Here is a 15,142-nt window from a genome sequence, read left to right as displayed (position 1 = left end):
CTGGCGCCTAATTCGTCTTGCTGAGGAACGCGTCCATCGACATGTCGGCGTACTCCTCCTCGGGTGGCAGCTCTTCCAGTCCCTCCAAAATCTTGGACATGGACATGGCCCCAGTCGGCGCCTTGGCCGCCTTGGGTGCCTCGCCGTCCGCCGACACCTTGAACAGGTCGAGCACCTCGCCCGTGTTCATCGACCCGAGGCCGGCGTTCTGCTGCGTGACCACCGAGCTGGCAATGTTCTTCTTCCAGGTCTGCAGGCTCATGATCTTCTCCTCGAGTGTACCGCGCATGATGAGGCGGTAGACGTTGACAACGCGCTTCTGGCCCAGGCGGTGTGCGCGGTCCATGGCCTGCAGGTCCTTCTGCGGGTTCCAGTCGTGGTCCACAAAGATGACCGTGTCCGCGCCTGTCAGGTTGAGGCCGAGACCACCGACAGACGTCGTGAGAAGCAGCACATCGATCTTCGGGTCGGCGTTGAAGGTCTGCACAACCGCGTGGCGCTTGCGCGGGTCGGTCGAGCCGTCCATACGCATGTACGACACGCTCGGCATGTGCTTGCGGAAGAGATCGTTCTCAATGAGGTCGAGCATCGGCCGGAGCTGGCAGAAGATGAGGACACGGTGGCCCTGGAACTCGCCGTCGACCTTCTCGGACGCAGGGAGACCGATACCACAGTCGAGCAGTAGCTGCTGTAGGGCCTCGAGCTTGGGAGCATTGTGCAGGTCGTGGAGCGACGAGACCTTGCCAATCTTGTGTTCGACTGAGGCGAGGGCCTTGGGGTCGCTGAGGACGAGAGCAGGGTGGTTGCAAAGCTTGCGGAGGTACTGCAAGCTCTGGAACACGTGCATTGGTGCTCCAGAGTCAGCGCCGCCAGAGGTAACTTCGCCAGCTTCCTCTGCGGCCCGCGAGTTTGCAAACTCGTCGTAGAGCGCCTTCTGAACGTCAGACAGCTCGCAGTAGTAGTCCTGGATGATCTTCGGCGGGAGGTCCTTCAAGACGTCCTCCTTCAGACGACGGAGGAGGAAGGGCAGAACCTGCTTGTGGAGGTTCTCCAGCGCCACCGCTGCCGCCTCCCGCTCTTTTGCCGTTGCCTTGCCGTCGCGGTCGGCAAGAATCGGCTTGGAGAAGCGGTCGTTGAAGACGCGTTCAGAGCCAAGGAATCCAGGCATGAGGAAATCAAACAAGCTCCAAAGCTCCAACACGTTGTTCTGAATGGGCGTTCCAGACAGGAGCAGGCGGTGCTGGGCGTTGATCTGTTTGACAGCTTGCGAGAGCTTGGTCTTGGCGTTCTTGATTACGTGGCCTTCGTCGAGGACGCAGTAGAGCCAGTTCATACGGCCGAGTTCGGCAATGTCGTTGCGGACCGTCTCGTACGATGTGATGACCACGTCGTACTGGTTGAGCGACGGACGGATGGCCGCGCGCTGAACAGAGTTGCCGACGTACTGCACCGGGCGGAGAGTGTCGGTAAACTTGAGGATCTCGTGGTACCAGTGGCCGGTAAGGGTCGGAGGGCACACAATGAGCGACGGCAGGGGAGCCGAGTCTGCACCACCAGTCTCCTTGTGCCGTGTTTTGCGCTCGTGGTTCATCGAGCCAACAATGCAGATCGTCTGCAGTGACTTGCCGAGGCCCATGTCGTCGCAGAGAATGCCGTGAAGCTGGTACTTGGCCAGGAAAGCCAGCCAGCTCACGCCGTCCTTCTGGTACTGACGCAGGTCCGCCTTGATCTCGATTGGTAGCTCGTACTGCTCGGCTCGGTGACCGTCGAGCAGCTGGGACAAGAACTTGCGCTCATCGTCTCGCTTGGCGAGCATCTCAGCCGAGAACCCAGGCGGGTCTGGGATGCCAGCCTCCAGTGGCACCATGCGGACGAGCGAGGCAAACGTGCTGGTGGCCAAGAGGCGGGTCGGCTCATCGGGGTCGCTCATGCGGCCGAGGACAGGCACGATGAGGAACAGCACATATGGTAGCGCCTTGATGTCAAGGAGCTTGATGATGTGGTGGATCGCCTCCACAGCTCCCTGGCGCGAGTGGACGTGCTCGGCGTCGCCAACCAGAGGCACGACCTGGTCAACGACAAACTTCATGCCGTCCTCGGTGGCCACACTGCACAGTGTGGCAAGCGTACGCGCTGCGACGTTGCGCACGACAGTGAATGACGACTGGAGGACAGAAACGAGGTGTGGCAGCAGGTCGACCAGGTGGCCGTGGAGCGAGGCATCGAGCTTGGGGGCCACAAGGTGGAGCGACGACAGGCTGTCGATGAGGTCTTGACCGCCAGCCTCTTGAAGGGCGCTGTCCAATGAATCGACGCTTTGCGAGGCCTGGAGCAACGGCGCGCTGATTCCCTCCCAGTACTTGGGCACGGCTTCGAAGAGCGAGGCGCCGAAGCGCTGGGCAATGGCACCTAGAGCGGCCAGAGCACCACGGCGAGTGATGCGCATGGCCACCTGCTCCTCCGACTCTTCGGGCACCTGTCCCTTCCTGGTCGCAGCGGTAGCGGGAGCGTCCTTGAGGGACAGAATACCGTCCGTGGTGGGTGAAAAGACGGGCGTGACGCTCGTGTCCGTGTTGAGGAAGGTGAACAGGTTCTTGAGGACCTTTTCGGAAGGGTTGACCGGGGCAGTGAAAGCTGGAGACGAACAGTAGGCAATGAACGCGCCGATGCTCTCAGCAGCGCGAGCTTGCAGCAGCTCCGAGCTCTCCTTCTTGACCGCGTCCATGACGGCCTTGACAACAGGGCCGAGCTTGGGTGGCATGATACTGACAGCGATGAGGGCGCCGGCAACGGACGCTGCCACTTGCACATCGAGGCGCTCCTTCATCGCCGAGAAGTAGCCGAGGGAGACTAGGGCCCTGCGCTGGCGGTCACGGAGGTTGGCAAGTGATGCCTTGGCATGCGCACCCTTGAGGAGCCCGGTGAGCGCCTCGAACGTCGGGCCGACGGCACGGCGCGCAGTGTCGAGTGTGAAGGCATCTGCTCCGCCCAGCGGGTCGACGCGCGAAGGAAGTTCCGGGATGCGGTCCTTCTTGACCTTGCCCTCTGTGGTAAAGGCGTTGAACAGGCCCTTGACCTCAGTGTACACTCGGTTGAGCATTGTCGTCATCTCGACATAAGTTGCACGTGGGGCGAGGAGCGAGATGAGCGTGGGGCCGAGCTCCGCAGCAGCCGTGACGGCATCGGGGCCGCTACGAGCCCACTCGCGCACGATTGTCGACGCAAGGAAGATCTGGTGGGCCGACCCAGAGGCAAGGTACGTGCGAATCAGGGCCCGGTCGTCGAATGTGTGCGGCTTGTGTCTGACGAGGGCCAAAGCCTTCGCTGCAGCGATGCGGGTCTCGAGGACAGTGTCGAGGGTCACCAGACCCATGTCACCGGCCATCATGGCCTTGTCGACGTCGTGTCCGCGAACACGGCGGCCCACAAACAGCGTCTCGTCGAGCGGTGACCCAACCGGCGTCATGACGATGGCATACCAGTCCTGGATGAGCGGCCCAACGGTCGAGTCGAGGTCCGTCTCACCAACGGCAGCGCTGAATGCCTCGGCGGTCACGTCGCGAATATCGGCCCGGTCCTCCAGAACAAGGTTCTGGAATAGCAGCGCAAAGACGTCGGAATGCATCCAGTCGCGGGGAAGCTCGGGGACCGTGATAAGAACCAACAGCGCTTTGACGACGGCCAGGCGCACAGACGTGATCGGGTGTCGGATAAACGCATAGATACGCGAAATGAGCGCCCGGCTATCTGAGCTGGATGCCATGAGAGCGATGACCTGGGACTGGGGGAGTAGCGCGCCGAGCAAGTCCATGACGGCACCGGTGCTACTGCCTAGTTCATCGGTGCCCTCGCCAAGGCAGGCCCATAGCGTCTCGACGATCGAGCCCAGTTCGGACAGCGTGACAAGGGTCGAGGTGATCGGGAGCAGCGCGGATGCAGCGACAGTGCGGACGTCGTCGTCGGAATCCCTGAGCGCGAGTAACGAGCACGCCACAACATCGTGGACGATGAGCGCGGGGTCGCGCACAGCTACCTCGTACTTGAGACCCAACAAGCCTGCATGTCGCAGCTCCCAAGCGAACTTTTCGCCGCGAGGACGGCTTTCGGCCTCCTTGCCGCGCTTCGCGCCAGTTTGGTTGACCATGGCAACCAGCGTGTTGTGGACCTCGGATGCGATGTCGTCGTCCTCAAACTTGAAGAGCACGCCGAGAGCCTGAGCCGCCATTTCACGAACAGGGGCCATGACGGTATCGCCGAGAAAGTCGCCAAAGCGGTCGAGCGCGAGGAGGGTGAGGAGCCGGCGAGCGAGGGCACCAAGGAAGCCTGCGTAGCCTCCCGTCGACCGCAGAACCTCCATCAGGCCGAGGGCGGCACCGTGGCGAACCTGCCATTGAGGATCTGTCAACGCAACCGCGAGTTCGACAGCGACAGCCGACCAAGGGCAGTGACCGTGAGCATCGAGCGTCAGCACCTTGGTCTCCTTGGGCTCGACCGCGCCGCCGCCCTTTGACGGGTCAATGACCACCGCGTCGGGCTTGACGTCGTCGTCAGGCTCGGCCTTGACCTCTTGCTTGACCTCCGGCGGGGGCGTGGGCTGCGGTGTCGACTTTGGGCTCCCTTTTGGCGTGGGGGTCTCGGACACGCCGCCGTTGCCGTTGTTCTTCTCGTTCATCCGCCGCATCTTGTTGGCCTCCTCGACCATGTTGCCCTTCTTCCGCTTGATCATGGCAATCTGGCGAGCAGACAGCCCCTCGAAGATGTCCTTTGTGTCGGCAGCTGGAGGTGTAGGTGCGCCTGGTGTTCCGACCGTGCTGTTACTGCCACCCGGGCCGTCCTCGTCATCCAGCATCTTGTCCATGTCGCTACCTAGGCTGAGGCCGCCGTCGAGCCCGACCGCGCCCATCATCGCCTTGCGGCGCTTGGCGCGGTCTGCGGGGTTGAGCTTGGCGATGTACTCGCGTCCAGCTGATGCGAGCAGCCACTCGCCGGTGTTGACAGTGTTGACGAGGTCAAAGGGGGTGTCGGCGCCGGGTATCGGACACTCTTCGTCTGGTGGCGACCCCTCCCATGCTGGCAGAGCCTCGGCGATGAGTCCTAGTGCGTGGGCGGCGGCTTGTCGTGTTTCAGAGCTCTTGCTCTTTAGCAAAGGAACGAGCTTTGCGATAGTCTCGAGGGCATCTGGCCAGGCATCTGCTGGTGGGAGGGATGTGAATGTCTTGAGAGCGAGGTTTGCTAGCTGTTTTGCTGCTGTTCGTCGTACTAGTGTTGATGTTCCCGTGTCGATCAGGAGGATGAGTTTTGACATGATGGGGGTATTGTTGTTGTCGAAAGGAAGGTGAGGAAGGAGGGTGTGTGTGGGTGTGTGTGTACGGGTGTATGCTGTGGGTACTTATATGATGCGTGGGTGGGTGCGGGTGTGGTGGGTGGGTGGGTGGATGTGTTGATGTGGGGTCTCCACGTCGCACTGCTGATTGTTATTGCCCCTCGCTCTCTCTCGACTTTTTGGGTGGAGGTCGTCCGTCGCGTCGAGAGGGGCGAGATAGGAGCAAGCGGCGGGTCAAGGGCGAGAGGGGGGGCGTGTGGCTCTTTTTCTTCGCGCGCTGACGGCTTCATATGAAAACTCCTTTTTATCCACATCTGATCCCGCAAAGCAAAAGATCGGAAAGTCAGGGTCACGCGTCGTGTTAAGTGGGGGGCGACGATCGATCGTTCGGCAATACGGCGTTAAATCAAGTGGCAGGCGTGGCTTCAGACGTCATCACAACAAGCACAACAACAATGACCTCGAGTCTCAACCGTCCACCACACATCCTACACCACGAGGTTGTCTCCCTTCACCTGCATCTGAACCACAGACTGACCCCCTTCACGCACAGATTCGACGTCTTCACCTCAACTCATGTGCATAGCGCTTCCATTTCAAAATCGGGTGATCAAAATACCAACCATCGACCGACTACCACTTCCCTCGTCGCCTTCCTTCCTTCCTTCCTTGACACCCCTCGCAACTTCTCACAACCTCTTACTGCCAAAGCATCCTCACCCTCCCTATCCGACTACGCCTTGCCGCGTCCCTTCTCACCCCCCTCCTCGGACGTGAACGACTCGGCACTCTGCACGCGGGTGCTGTCGTTGACCTCGGCGAACTCGTCCACCTTGGTGCTGGCAAACTTGCGAGCGGGGACCTTGTTCTCGAAGAGGATATTGAGCTCTCCAAAGGTACGGTCCTGGGAAAGAACCGCATCAGCAAGAGGCAGCAAGACGATTCGGTAACACCACTACTCCACCACTCACCTTGGTCTCCGGCAGGCGGAAGTAGCAGTAAGTGAACGCAATCGTGCAGGTTCCGAACCAGAACATGCACGCACGCGCACCCCAGCCCCACGCCTGGGCCTGGAGCATGCGGGGAACCAGCTGGGACACGCAAATGTGCGAGCAGACGTACGCCACACGCGCCATGGCGATACTCTGCGGACGGACACGCGCCGCGGGCAGGTCTGCGACAATCGACTGGGATCGTCAGCGATAACCCAATTTTCGGCGAAGTCACATAGCAACAGGGCCCGAGAGAATAATTGTAAGAAAGGTTGAGGAGGACGAGGATGACGCCGATGCCGTAGCTGCTGCCGGACGTCTTGGGCGTGAAACCGATGATGCCGACGATGAGATGGGCCATGGCGATACAAACAATGCCGAACATGTAAATCGGCCTGCGTCCCCAGCGCAACGACACTGAGGTAAGCTCCAGACCCGCTGCTGTACTCACTGAACCAGTAAATCGGGGTTCCGATGATGTACATGGTGTTCTGGATCATGTTTCTGTCGATGAGCGAGTGCTTACGTAAAGCGCCACACAAAGTGCCACTCAAGTGCCACTCACAGGTTGAAGGCATTCGTCTGAGACATGCCGGCTTGCTGGAGGAAGGACGAGGCGTACGAGACGACCGTCTTGCCGCACCACGACTGGATAGCCCACACGACCATGGTCGTCTCGAGGCGGCGGCGGTTGGTACCGGCGAACGCGTCCCTGTACCCGGATCCCGAGGACGCGCGCTTCTCGAGTTCGTCGGTGTGCTGGATGAGCGCAATCTGGGCGTCGAGGTCGGCCTCGGAGTGGTGGCCCTTGATGGCGAGACGGCGGATGGCGTGCTTGGCGTCGTCGATGCGGCCCTTGCCCACGAGCCATCGGGGGCCTGGAGTCAACACGAGGACGGAGCTGCCACTCACTCTCAGGGAGGAACAGCGAGCCGATGAAGAGCGGGATGGGCCACACCCACTGCACGATGTAGGGCACGCGCCAGCCCCAGTTGTCGTCGAGGACGAGGCAGGCGCGGATGACGCCGACAGCGAGGAAGAGGCCTGCGGTCAGCCGCGCGGGAGCGATGCCACAACTTACCGATGCCCCAGCAGAGGTTGACAAATGACGAGAGGTACACACGCAGCGCGACGGGGCACACCTCGGCGGCGTAGGCGGTAGTCAGAGTTTCTGCTATCAGCGAGTGCCAGGTGGCGACGACCTACGGAAGATGCCCCAGGGGATGCCGCAAACAATCTCGCCACCGAGGAGCATGGGGAGGTTCTTGGAAAAGACGGGGATGAAGATGGCGCCGGTCATCATGACCATGGCGCACGAGTAGGTGCGCTTGGAGCCGAAGCGCGACTGGCAGTAACCGTTGATCTGGGGTCAGCTGCAGCTACGTTGCCCAACCCACAAAGAGACCGATAATCTGGCCGGCCTGGGCGCCGTTGTTGAGGCCCGCCTGCCAGTTGGCCGGCACAAACTTCTTGCCCTTGTCGTCGATGTGGCCAAAGTGGTTCTTGAACGCCGCCTGGCCGTAGAAAGCGTTGATCTGGAGTCAGCGCGCCCCAATCCCACCACGCACAATTCCAATGTCGTAGCCCTCCATAATGAGCGCGGCCGACAGGAACATGGACCACAGCGCGCCGGGGTAGTAGATGCGGAGCACCTCCTTGAGGCTCATCTTCTTCTCGGCCTCGGCGGCCTCCTTGGCGGCCGCGGCGAGCTGCTCGCGGCGCGCCTCGGCGTCGTCGAACGCCTCGATTTCCTTGATGTCGCCCTTCTCGCTTGCCGTCATGTTGTTGCTGACCAAAACCGGGGCTTGGAGGGGACTTTTCGTGCGGCCCCGCCGCGTAATATACCACCTGTGAATCGCCCGGCGACCCCCGGTGCCCCGGATAGCGCCCCGCAAGCAAGCGCACGGGCGGGCACCTCCGCGCCGGCGCAGGCCGCGCTCCGCTCCGGCGTGCGTGCCCCATCCCCGCAGGTATGTACAATGGGTGTCGTGTTCTAGATCTCGAAGCGTCCGGTTCGGAGGCGGGGGAGAGGCTTGGCACTGTCGGTCGGTTTGCGGGGTAAAAGTGGCGCCACGGTTGGCGATCTCGGTGCCGACCCTCGGCGACCAAGGGCGATAAACAGCGCGATGTGGGCTTTCGCCCACTCCCCCGCGGGGTGCTTGGCAGCCCCGGAACGGACGGGCGAGCGTTGTAGCACGCCCGGGGCAGGTTGCAGCGGCCAACCCCGAGAGCCTGGGCGGGCGGGGCACCCCACCTCCGTTCCGGATCGCCAGCGTCGATGCCCTCGCCGCCAAGACACCTCGGCGCCGGTTCACGGCGTGCCGATGTCGTCGAGAAACCCCGGCTAGTACTTAACAGCGAATTGGCGGCTTGTAGTTCGCTAGCAACCACCACGGACCCCGGGCCGCTCGACAGTCCGAAGTAACACCCACCCGAACGCTTCTCCACTCCGGAGCTCACTGCAACAATGAAGGTCACCGAGGGCACGTGAGTGGCGTTGCCGAAATCCGTAGCTCACCCCCAGTCGCTGGCGCGCCGGCCTCCCCGGCGTCACTTGGAAGGCGGGCATCGAGGTCTCGCAGATTGTCAAGGAGACGGCCGACGAGCTCCAGTTCCTCGTCTCGCCCCAGCACGTCGCGCACCGCGCGCACACTGTCAACAGTGAGTAGCTTTTGCGAGCGAGCTGACCCCAGGCGGCGTCATCACCGTGACTGTGACCTCGCCGCTCGACGATGTCATCAAGGTCCGCATCGACCACCACTCGGGCCGCAAGGACCCCGGGCCCAACTTTGAGCTGTTCCCCGACGGCGCGCCCGACGCGCCCAAAACGTCGGTCTCGCGCCCGACCAAGCAGTCGATCCGGTTTACCTCGGGCAAGCTGTCGGTGAATGTCAACACGGCGCCGAACGAGTACGGCATGGAGTTTGTCGATGCCACCAGTGAGCCCAAGGTGCTCACGAGCGTCGGGCCGCAGGACACGTCGTTTGCCGACGTGCCGTACCGCTTCACCCTCGGCCAGGAGTCGGAGCAGAGCCGCCTCACGACCGAGAACGACACGCTCCCGCGCGAGAACGGCAACTTTATGCTCGAGGGCCGCAGTGAGGCGCTCGTGCGCTACATGCTCAACGATTTCAGCCTCGTCGTCGGCGAGACGATCTACGGGCTGGGCGAGCGCTTCGGTACCTTTGTGAAGAACGGCCAGGTCGTCGGCATGTTCAACGACGACCACGCGTGCCACAGCCACAAGACGTACAAGAACATCCCCTTCTACCTTTCGTCGCGCGGCTTTGGCGTCTTCCTCAACCACCCCGAGGAGGTCGAGTACGAGATTGGCCGCGCGTACAACTCCAAGATCGGCATCAGCGTCCGCGGCGAGCGCCTCGAGTACTTTATCATCGGTGGCGGGTCCACCAAGGCCGCGCTGCAAAAGTACGTCCAGATGGTCGGCCGGCCCGCGCTCCCGCCGGCGTGGACATTCGGTCTGTACCTCACCACGTCGTTCACCACGTCGTACGACGAGGCGACTGTCAGCCACTTCCTCCAGAAGATGAAGGACAACGACTGCCCCGTGCGCGTGTTCCACCTCGACTGCTTGTAAGTGGCGTCGTCGGCCCGGCACCTCCCCTGCTAACGCCACCGCCAGCTGGATGGAGGCGTACGACTGGTGCTCGTTCCGCTGGGACCCGATCGCGTTCCCCAACCCGCGCAAGTATCTCGCCGACATCAAGGCCAAGTTCGGCGTCAAGATCTGCGCCTGGGTCAACCCGTACATCTCGCAACGCACCCACCTCTTCCAGGAGGGCATGGACAAGGGCTACTTTGTCACGCGCAAGGACGGCAGCGTGTGGCAGTGGGACTGGTGGCAGCCGGGCATGGCCGTCGTCGACTTTAGCAACCCCGACGCGTACAAGTGGTACGCTGGCCTGATCCGCGAGCTGCTCGACACGGGCGTCGACACCATCAAAACGGACTTTGGGGAGAGGAGGTGGGTCGACCGCGGCGGAGGGGACACTGACGCCGCAGCCCGCACAAGGACGTCACGTTCCACGACGGCTCGGACCCCCGCAAGATGCACAACTACTACTCGTACCTGTACAACAAGTGCGTGTGGGACGTCATCGAGGACAAGTACGGCAAGCACGAGGCCGCGCTGTGGGCGCGCTCCGCCACGACGGGCTCTCAGCGCCTCCCCATCCACTGGGGCGGCGACCCCTACTCTACGTGGGAGGGCATGGCCGAGACGCTCCGCGGTGGCCTCTCGCTCGGCCTCTCCGGCTTCAGCTTCTGGTCCCACGACATTGGTGGCTTCCGCGGCTCGCCTGACCCCGTGCTCTTCTGCCGCTGGGCCGCCTTTGGCCTCTTCTCGTCCCACTCGCGCCTGCACGGCTGCGACTCGTACCGCGTCCCCTGGGACTTTGGGGACGAGGCCGTGCGCATCACCAGCAAGATGACTCACGAGAAGATGCGCCTCATGCCGTACATATTCGGGTCGGCCCTCCAGGCGCACGAGACGGGCCTGCCGCTCATGCGCGCCATGGTGCTCGAGTTCCCCGACGACCTGGTCGCGCCGACGCTCGACAAGCAGTTCATGCTCGGCGACTCGCTGCTCGTCGCCCCCGTGTTTGGCAACACGGCCCAGTTCTACATCCCCGAGGGGCGCTGGACAAACTACTGGACCGGCGAGACGGTCGACGGCCCACGCTGGGTCGTCGAGAAGGACTACCCGCTCGACGAGATCCCGCTGTACGTGCGTCCTGGGACCGTGCTCCTGCTTGGGCCTGAGAAGATCGGCGTGCCGGACTACGACTATGCGAGCGTTGGGCTCGAGGTGCGCGCGTACGAGGTGGAGCAGGAGGTCACGGTCCGCGTGCCCGCCGCCACGGGCGCCAAGTGGGCCGGCAGCGTGAGCGTTGCGCCTGGCGGCACGGTGTCGGCCACGGGCGTCAAGGTTGCCCCGCGCCAAACCAACGGGCACTAGGGGTGGTACAGTGATCTGAATGCATGCATGCGCTTGGGTGTCACCTCGCTGGAGCATGCGGTCGGGAGGGCGTACGTCGTGGCTGCCCTTTAATTTCTCGTACTCTGCCCTTACTTTGGTGTTTGGTTGCTTGCCGTATTTGGGCTTCAATACCACATCATCCATGTACGGCAGCTCTCAAGGCCAATCAATGTCACACGCAACGCTCGCGGGGAATGCGATATCAATCTGCTCGAGCCGCACGCTAGCGGCCATTGCCCCCATGTGGGGTTCCAGAACGGCCATGTCCAGCGAGTCGTCGTGTGGTTGATCGGTCGCGCGAGGCTGTGCCAGAGCGCATCATGTGTCTTTCAAGATGGCTACAGGCTCGAGGTCGACGAAACCGATTACCCGTCCCAGCTCTGCTTGTATGTATGTATCCTGGCAGCCTCCGCACGCCGCACACATACACTCCGGGGCCCACCCCAAACACCGGAGGCACCCAAAGCCTAATAATGCCTCGCACCCTGTCGCGCTCCGACCTGACGCCGGTAGTCACTCGCCTGCTTGCCCACGGACATACGCCGGCCCGCCGGCTTCTCGGCTCGGCTCGCGCAGGCCAAGGCTACGTCGTTCGGAACTGCAGGCCATGTTTGGTGCGCAGGCGCAGGCCATTTCAGGCGGCTTCTTGGCGAGGCGCAGGGCGGCGCGTTGGCGGCGCGAGAACAACAGCGGCACTGGCTAGCGCTGGCTCGGGCGACATGGGCAGCTTGTGCTCATGTACCTGTCTCCCAGGGATCTGGCTCTTCTCCCCAGCGTCTCACTCAATGCCAGAGTTTAAGCAGGATTCCAGACCTGAGCTGGTGGCGCTAGTGGTCTGCTGCCGTGCCTTGAGCCTGTGGAATCAAGCATGCCTCCAGCGCACGTCTGTTCTAGAACGCCACCCAGGGATCATCATTCAGCGCCACATTGTGGCGCAACGCGCCGGCTGACGACGACCTCGTCCACCCACAGCTACCGACGAGCACAGCCGAAAGTAGCAGCCAGCAGCAGCATTCAGCGAATTGAGGGACACATATGCTGCCAGAGACGCCGAATGGGAGGGTCAGAGAGAGGACAATGGTTGTTGGGCACCCTCAAGCCCCAGCCAGCCCTTGCCTTGCCCCAGAGCCCCCTCCCCCTCCCCCCTCTGCTCCTCATAATAGCGACGACTCGCGTTGTTCGTCTTGTCAAACACCCACCACCCCACCACAACCATGCTCTTCGCTGTCGCCGCCCTCGCCCTCGCGACCCTCGCCAGCGCCCAGTCGGCGCCCGACTGGCAGCTCATCCCCAAGAACTGCGCGACCCAGTGCGCCTCGACCATCGAGACGTCGTGAGTTCTCCCTTGGGCCCCCACCCCCCGGGCAGTCCCGAAAAACTCCCAGCCAAGCCCAGCCCAGCTCACACACCCAGCTTCCTCTGCAACCAGCAGTACCAGGGCGGCACGGCCGTCTACTCGTGCTTCTGCCAGGCGTACCCCACCGACGCGGCTGGCTGCGCGTCGTGCCTCACCTCGAACAACGCCGCTGCTCTGTGAGTCCACCGGCCCCCGGCGCACCCCGAATCCAGCTGATGCGACGCCCAGTGGCTCCCTCCTCTCCAGCACCACGGCCGACTGCGCCGCGCAGCAGAAGTCGTGCGCCTTTGCGTGCGCGTTCGAGACGTGCGCGTCGAGCGACATCGCGTGCCAGTGCTCGGCCACCTACCTCGAGAACATCTTCAACTGCGCGTCGTGCAACTCCGCCAACAACAACGCCCAGGGCACCAAGCTCGCCGACTTTGACGCCCTCAACAAGTCGTGCGGCGCCCAGTCCTTCTCCGGCGCCAACCAGCAGTTCCTCACCTTCGTCCAGAGCCCCACTGGCCAGGCCGGCTACCAGGCGCCTACCCTCACCGCTACCGGCGGTGGCGAGGCTGCTACCGGCACCTTCCAGGCCGCGACCGGCAAGATCCCCAACACGACCCAGCCCGCCGGTGGTGCTTCGTCGGCCCCTGCCCCCTCGGGCGGCGCGGCCTCGTCGGGCGCCGCCGCCGCGTCGTCGTCGCACGCCGCCGGCTCGTCGTCGAAGCCTGCTGCCTCGGGCTCGGTCGCCGCTTCCGCCTCGGGCTCCGCCGCCGCCTCGCCCAAGCCCTCCTCGGCCGCCAACGCTGTCGTCGCCCCCGCTGCTATGGCTGTTGCCGTTGCCGTCGCTGTCGCCGCCTTCTAAGTAGCCGAAGCATCTTCCCGCACCCACCCTGCATGGCCCGCGACACCTATTCCCCGGCTAGAGTCTACTCGCCACCTACTGAACACTTGCTTTCTTCTGGTTCAAACTGTTTCAAGCAATGCAATTCTAGCACGATGCACATTCTGTTCGTCTTGCCGTATACGGTGGTGGTGGTCAATTGATAGGTGGCTAGTGTCGGCAAAGTAGAATGCAGATCTCATGATGCCACCACAAGAATTACTGGGCGGCGGGTGATCCACTAGCGTCGGATACACCGATGGGGGGTGGCAGAGTGCCCGAAAGTAGCTGACGGCATGACGCACTGATGTTGTGCGATAAGACGCTGGGCTACCAGTCCACAAGTCAACATCACTCGCGTGCTCGCTCGACAATCTATATACTCCAACTCTATGCTACAGAAAGGTAAAAGGGCAGGCACTACACCTGGTCAGTGGCCCGGCGCGTCCCGCCGCCAGCCACCGAGCCCTCGTGCCCAGCCAACAGCGCCGAGTGCTCATCCACCTCGTCGTGCTCGGCAGCCGCTACCACCTCGCCAACAGTCACACGCGCCTCGGGCGGGATGTGGGTGCCCTCGGGTACAGCAACGACACGGCCAGAGCGTGTTCTCTTGTGCCGCCTCGCCTGGCGCGAGCTACGCCCGGCTGCCCACGGCTCGCCACGGCGCGCAGCGATACCCGTGAAGGTCAGAAAGCCGAACGTCGACAGCGACACGACGCCAGCGGCGACGCCGAAGGTGAACGATGCGCCTGGGTCGTCAGTGGGTGCGATCAGGCCGGCTCCACATACCAAGCCTCGCACCCCGCGCGAACCGCTCATCCGTTGAGAACTCGCGCAAGATCAGCGCGATAGACGTGAGCTGAAGCAGGGCGTGGACGAGCATGGCACCCGAGACGAGCTTCCACTGCTGTCGCCTCGCGCGGGCGCGGGCAAGGCGCTTGCCTGTGTGTGTTAGAGATGCGCAAGTCATTCAACCCACCGCGATGGAGAAAGATGAACAGCAGCGAGATCAACGCAAAGAAGCACGGCACAAGGGCCAGCTGCACCGTGTACCCCGCCGTTGACCACGCGACGCAGAACCCTTCACCAAACTGCGCGCATTCCGACCTAAGGTGACACAGTGAGCTAGTGTTGCGATGTAACGCTGGCAGCTTACCTTGTCGGGAAGCGCTCGCACTGCCAGGGGTGCTTCTTGACAGCCTTGACCAGACCGGCATCGTACGGCTCCGCAATAGGAGTCATGAGCGGGGTCGCGCGGCGGAGGAGGGCGGGCACGTCGACCTGGCGCGTGCAGCGTTCGAACAGGCCATACCTGGGGTATGAGCTCATGTCTTCCCCCTGTGCGAAGCTCACTTCGTCTCAAAGACTGTTGGCCCAGGCGAGCGGATCTTGACGCGGACGAGCGAGGGGAGCTGGCATGTCAGTGAGTCTCCGGCGGAAACCTCGAAGGCGAGCGCGCACCTTGATGTTGAGCACTGTGAGTGCTGTGGCTGCGAGGAGGAGGAAGAGGGAGACGAGGTAGGGGCTCTTGCGCATCGAGTGCTTTACGTGTGGCGTGCGATCTGCTGGCATTGTTGTAGTGAGTGATGGAGAGAAATCGAGC

General features: G+C 62.8%; 5 protein-coding genes across 5 annotated transcripts; 2 read left to right on the top strand and 3 right to left on the bottom strand.

The window, feature by feature from the left end:
* Positions 1-7: 7 nt before the first annotated feature.
* MOT1 (TATA-binding protein-associated factor mot1) lies at positions 8-5,305 on the bottom strand (the record flags this gene model as incomplete). Its single annotated transcript, XM_069354372.1, has 1 exon — positions 8-5,305. The coding sequence occupies one exon, from the start codon at positions 5,303-5,305 to the stop codon at positions 8-10; it is 5,298 nt and encodes a 1,765-aa protein (XP_069209014.1).
* Positions 5,306-6,056: 751 nt separating this feature from the next.
* Positions 6,057-8,096, bottom strand: Q8F55_005893 (uncharacterized protein; the record flags this gene model as incomplete). Its single annotated transcript, XM_069354371.1, has 10 exons — positions 6,057-6,227; positions 6,295-6,510; positions 6,551-6,732; positions 6,767-6,819; positions 6,881-7,193; positions 7,228-7,359; positions 7,397-7,486; positions 7,522-7,660; positions 7,713-7,829; positions 7,884-8,096. 10 exons carry the CDS (start codon positions 8,094-8,096, stop codon positions 6,057-6,059), a joined length of 1,626 nt encoding a protein of 541 aa, XP_069209013.1.
* A 686-nt stretch (positions 8,097-8,782) lies between these two features.
* Q8F55_005892 (uncharacterized protein) lies at positions 8,783-11,293 on the top strand (the record flags this gene model as incomplete). Its single annotated transcript, XM_069354370.1, has 5 exons — positions 8,783-8,802; positions 8,840-8,976; positions 9,009-9,909; positions 9,959-10,300; positions 10,339-11,293. 5 exons carry the CDS (start codon positions 8,783-8,785, stop codon positions 11,291-11,293), a joined length of 2,355 nt encoding a protein of 784 aa, XP_069209012.1.
* A 1,235-nt stretch (positions 11,294-12,528) lies between these two features.
* On the top strand, positions 12,529-13,521 carry Q8F55_005891 (uncharacterized protein; the record flags this gene model as incomplete). Its single annotated transcript, XM_069354369.1, has 3 exons — positions 12,529-12,647; positions 12,728-12,847; positions 12,900-13,521. The coding sequence occupies 3 exons, from the start codon at positions 12,529-12,531 to the stop codon at positions 13,519-13,521; spliced, it is 861 nt and encodes a 286-aa protein (XP_069209011.1).
* A 438-nt stretch (positions 13,522-13,959) lies between these two features.
* On the bottom strand, positions 13,960-15,111 carry Q8F55_005890 (uncharacterized protein; the record flags this gene model as incomplete). The annotated part of the gene is made up of 6 exons (XM_069354368.1): positions 13,960-14,288; positions 14,329-14,481; positions 14,519-14,646; positions 14,696-14,851; positions 14,893-14,951; positions 15,001-15,111. 6 exons carry the CDS (start codon positions 15,109-15,111, stop codon positions 13,960-13,962), a joined length of 936 nt encoding a protein of 311 aa, XP_069209010.1.
* Between the last annotated feature and the right edge of the window lie 31 nt (positions 15,112-15,142).

The sequence above is a fragment of the Vanrija albida genome (assembly GCF_041260175.1).
Source record: "Vanrija albida strain AlHP1 chromosome Unknown contig_4, whole genome shotgun sequence".
NCBI lineage: Eukaryota > Fungi > Basidiomycota > Tremellomycetes > Trichosporonales > Trichosporonaceae > Vanrija > Vanrija albida.
This window is presented reverse-complemented; position numbering and strand designations above follow the sequence as displayed.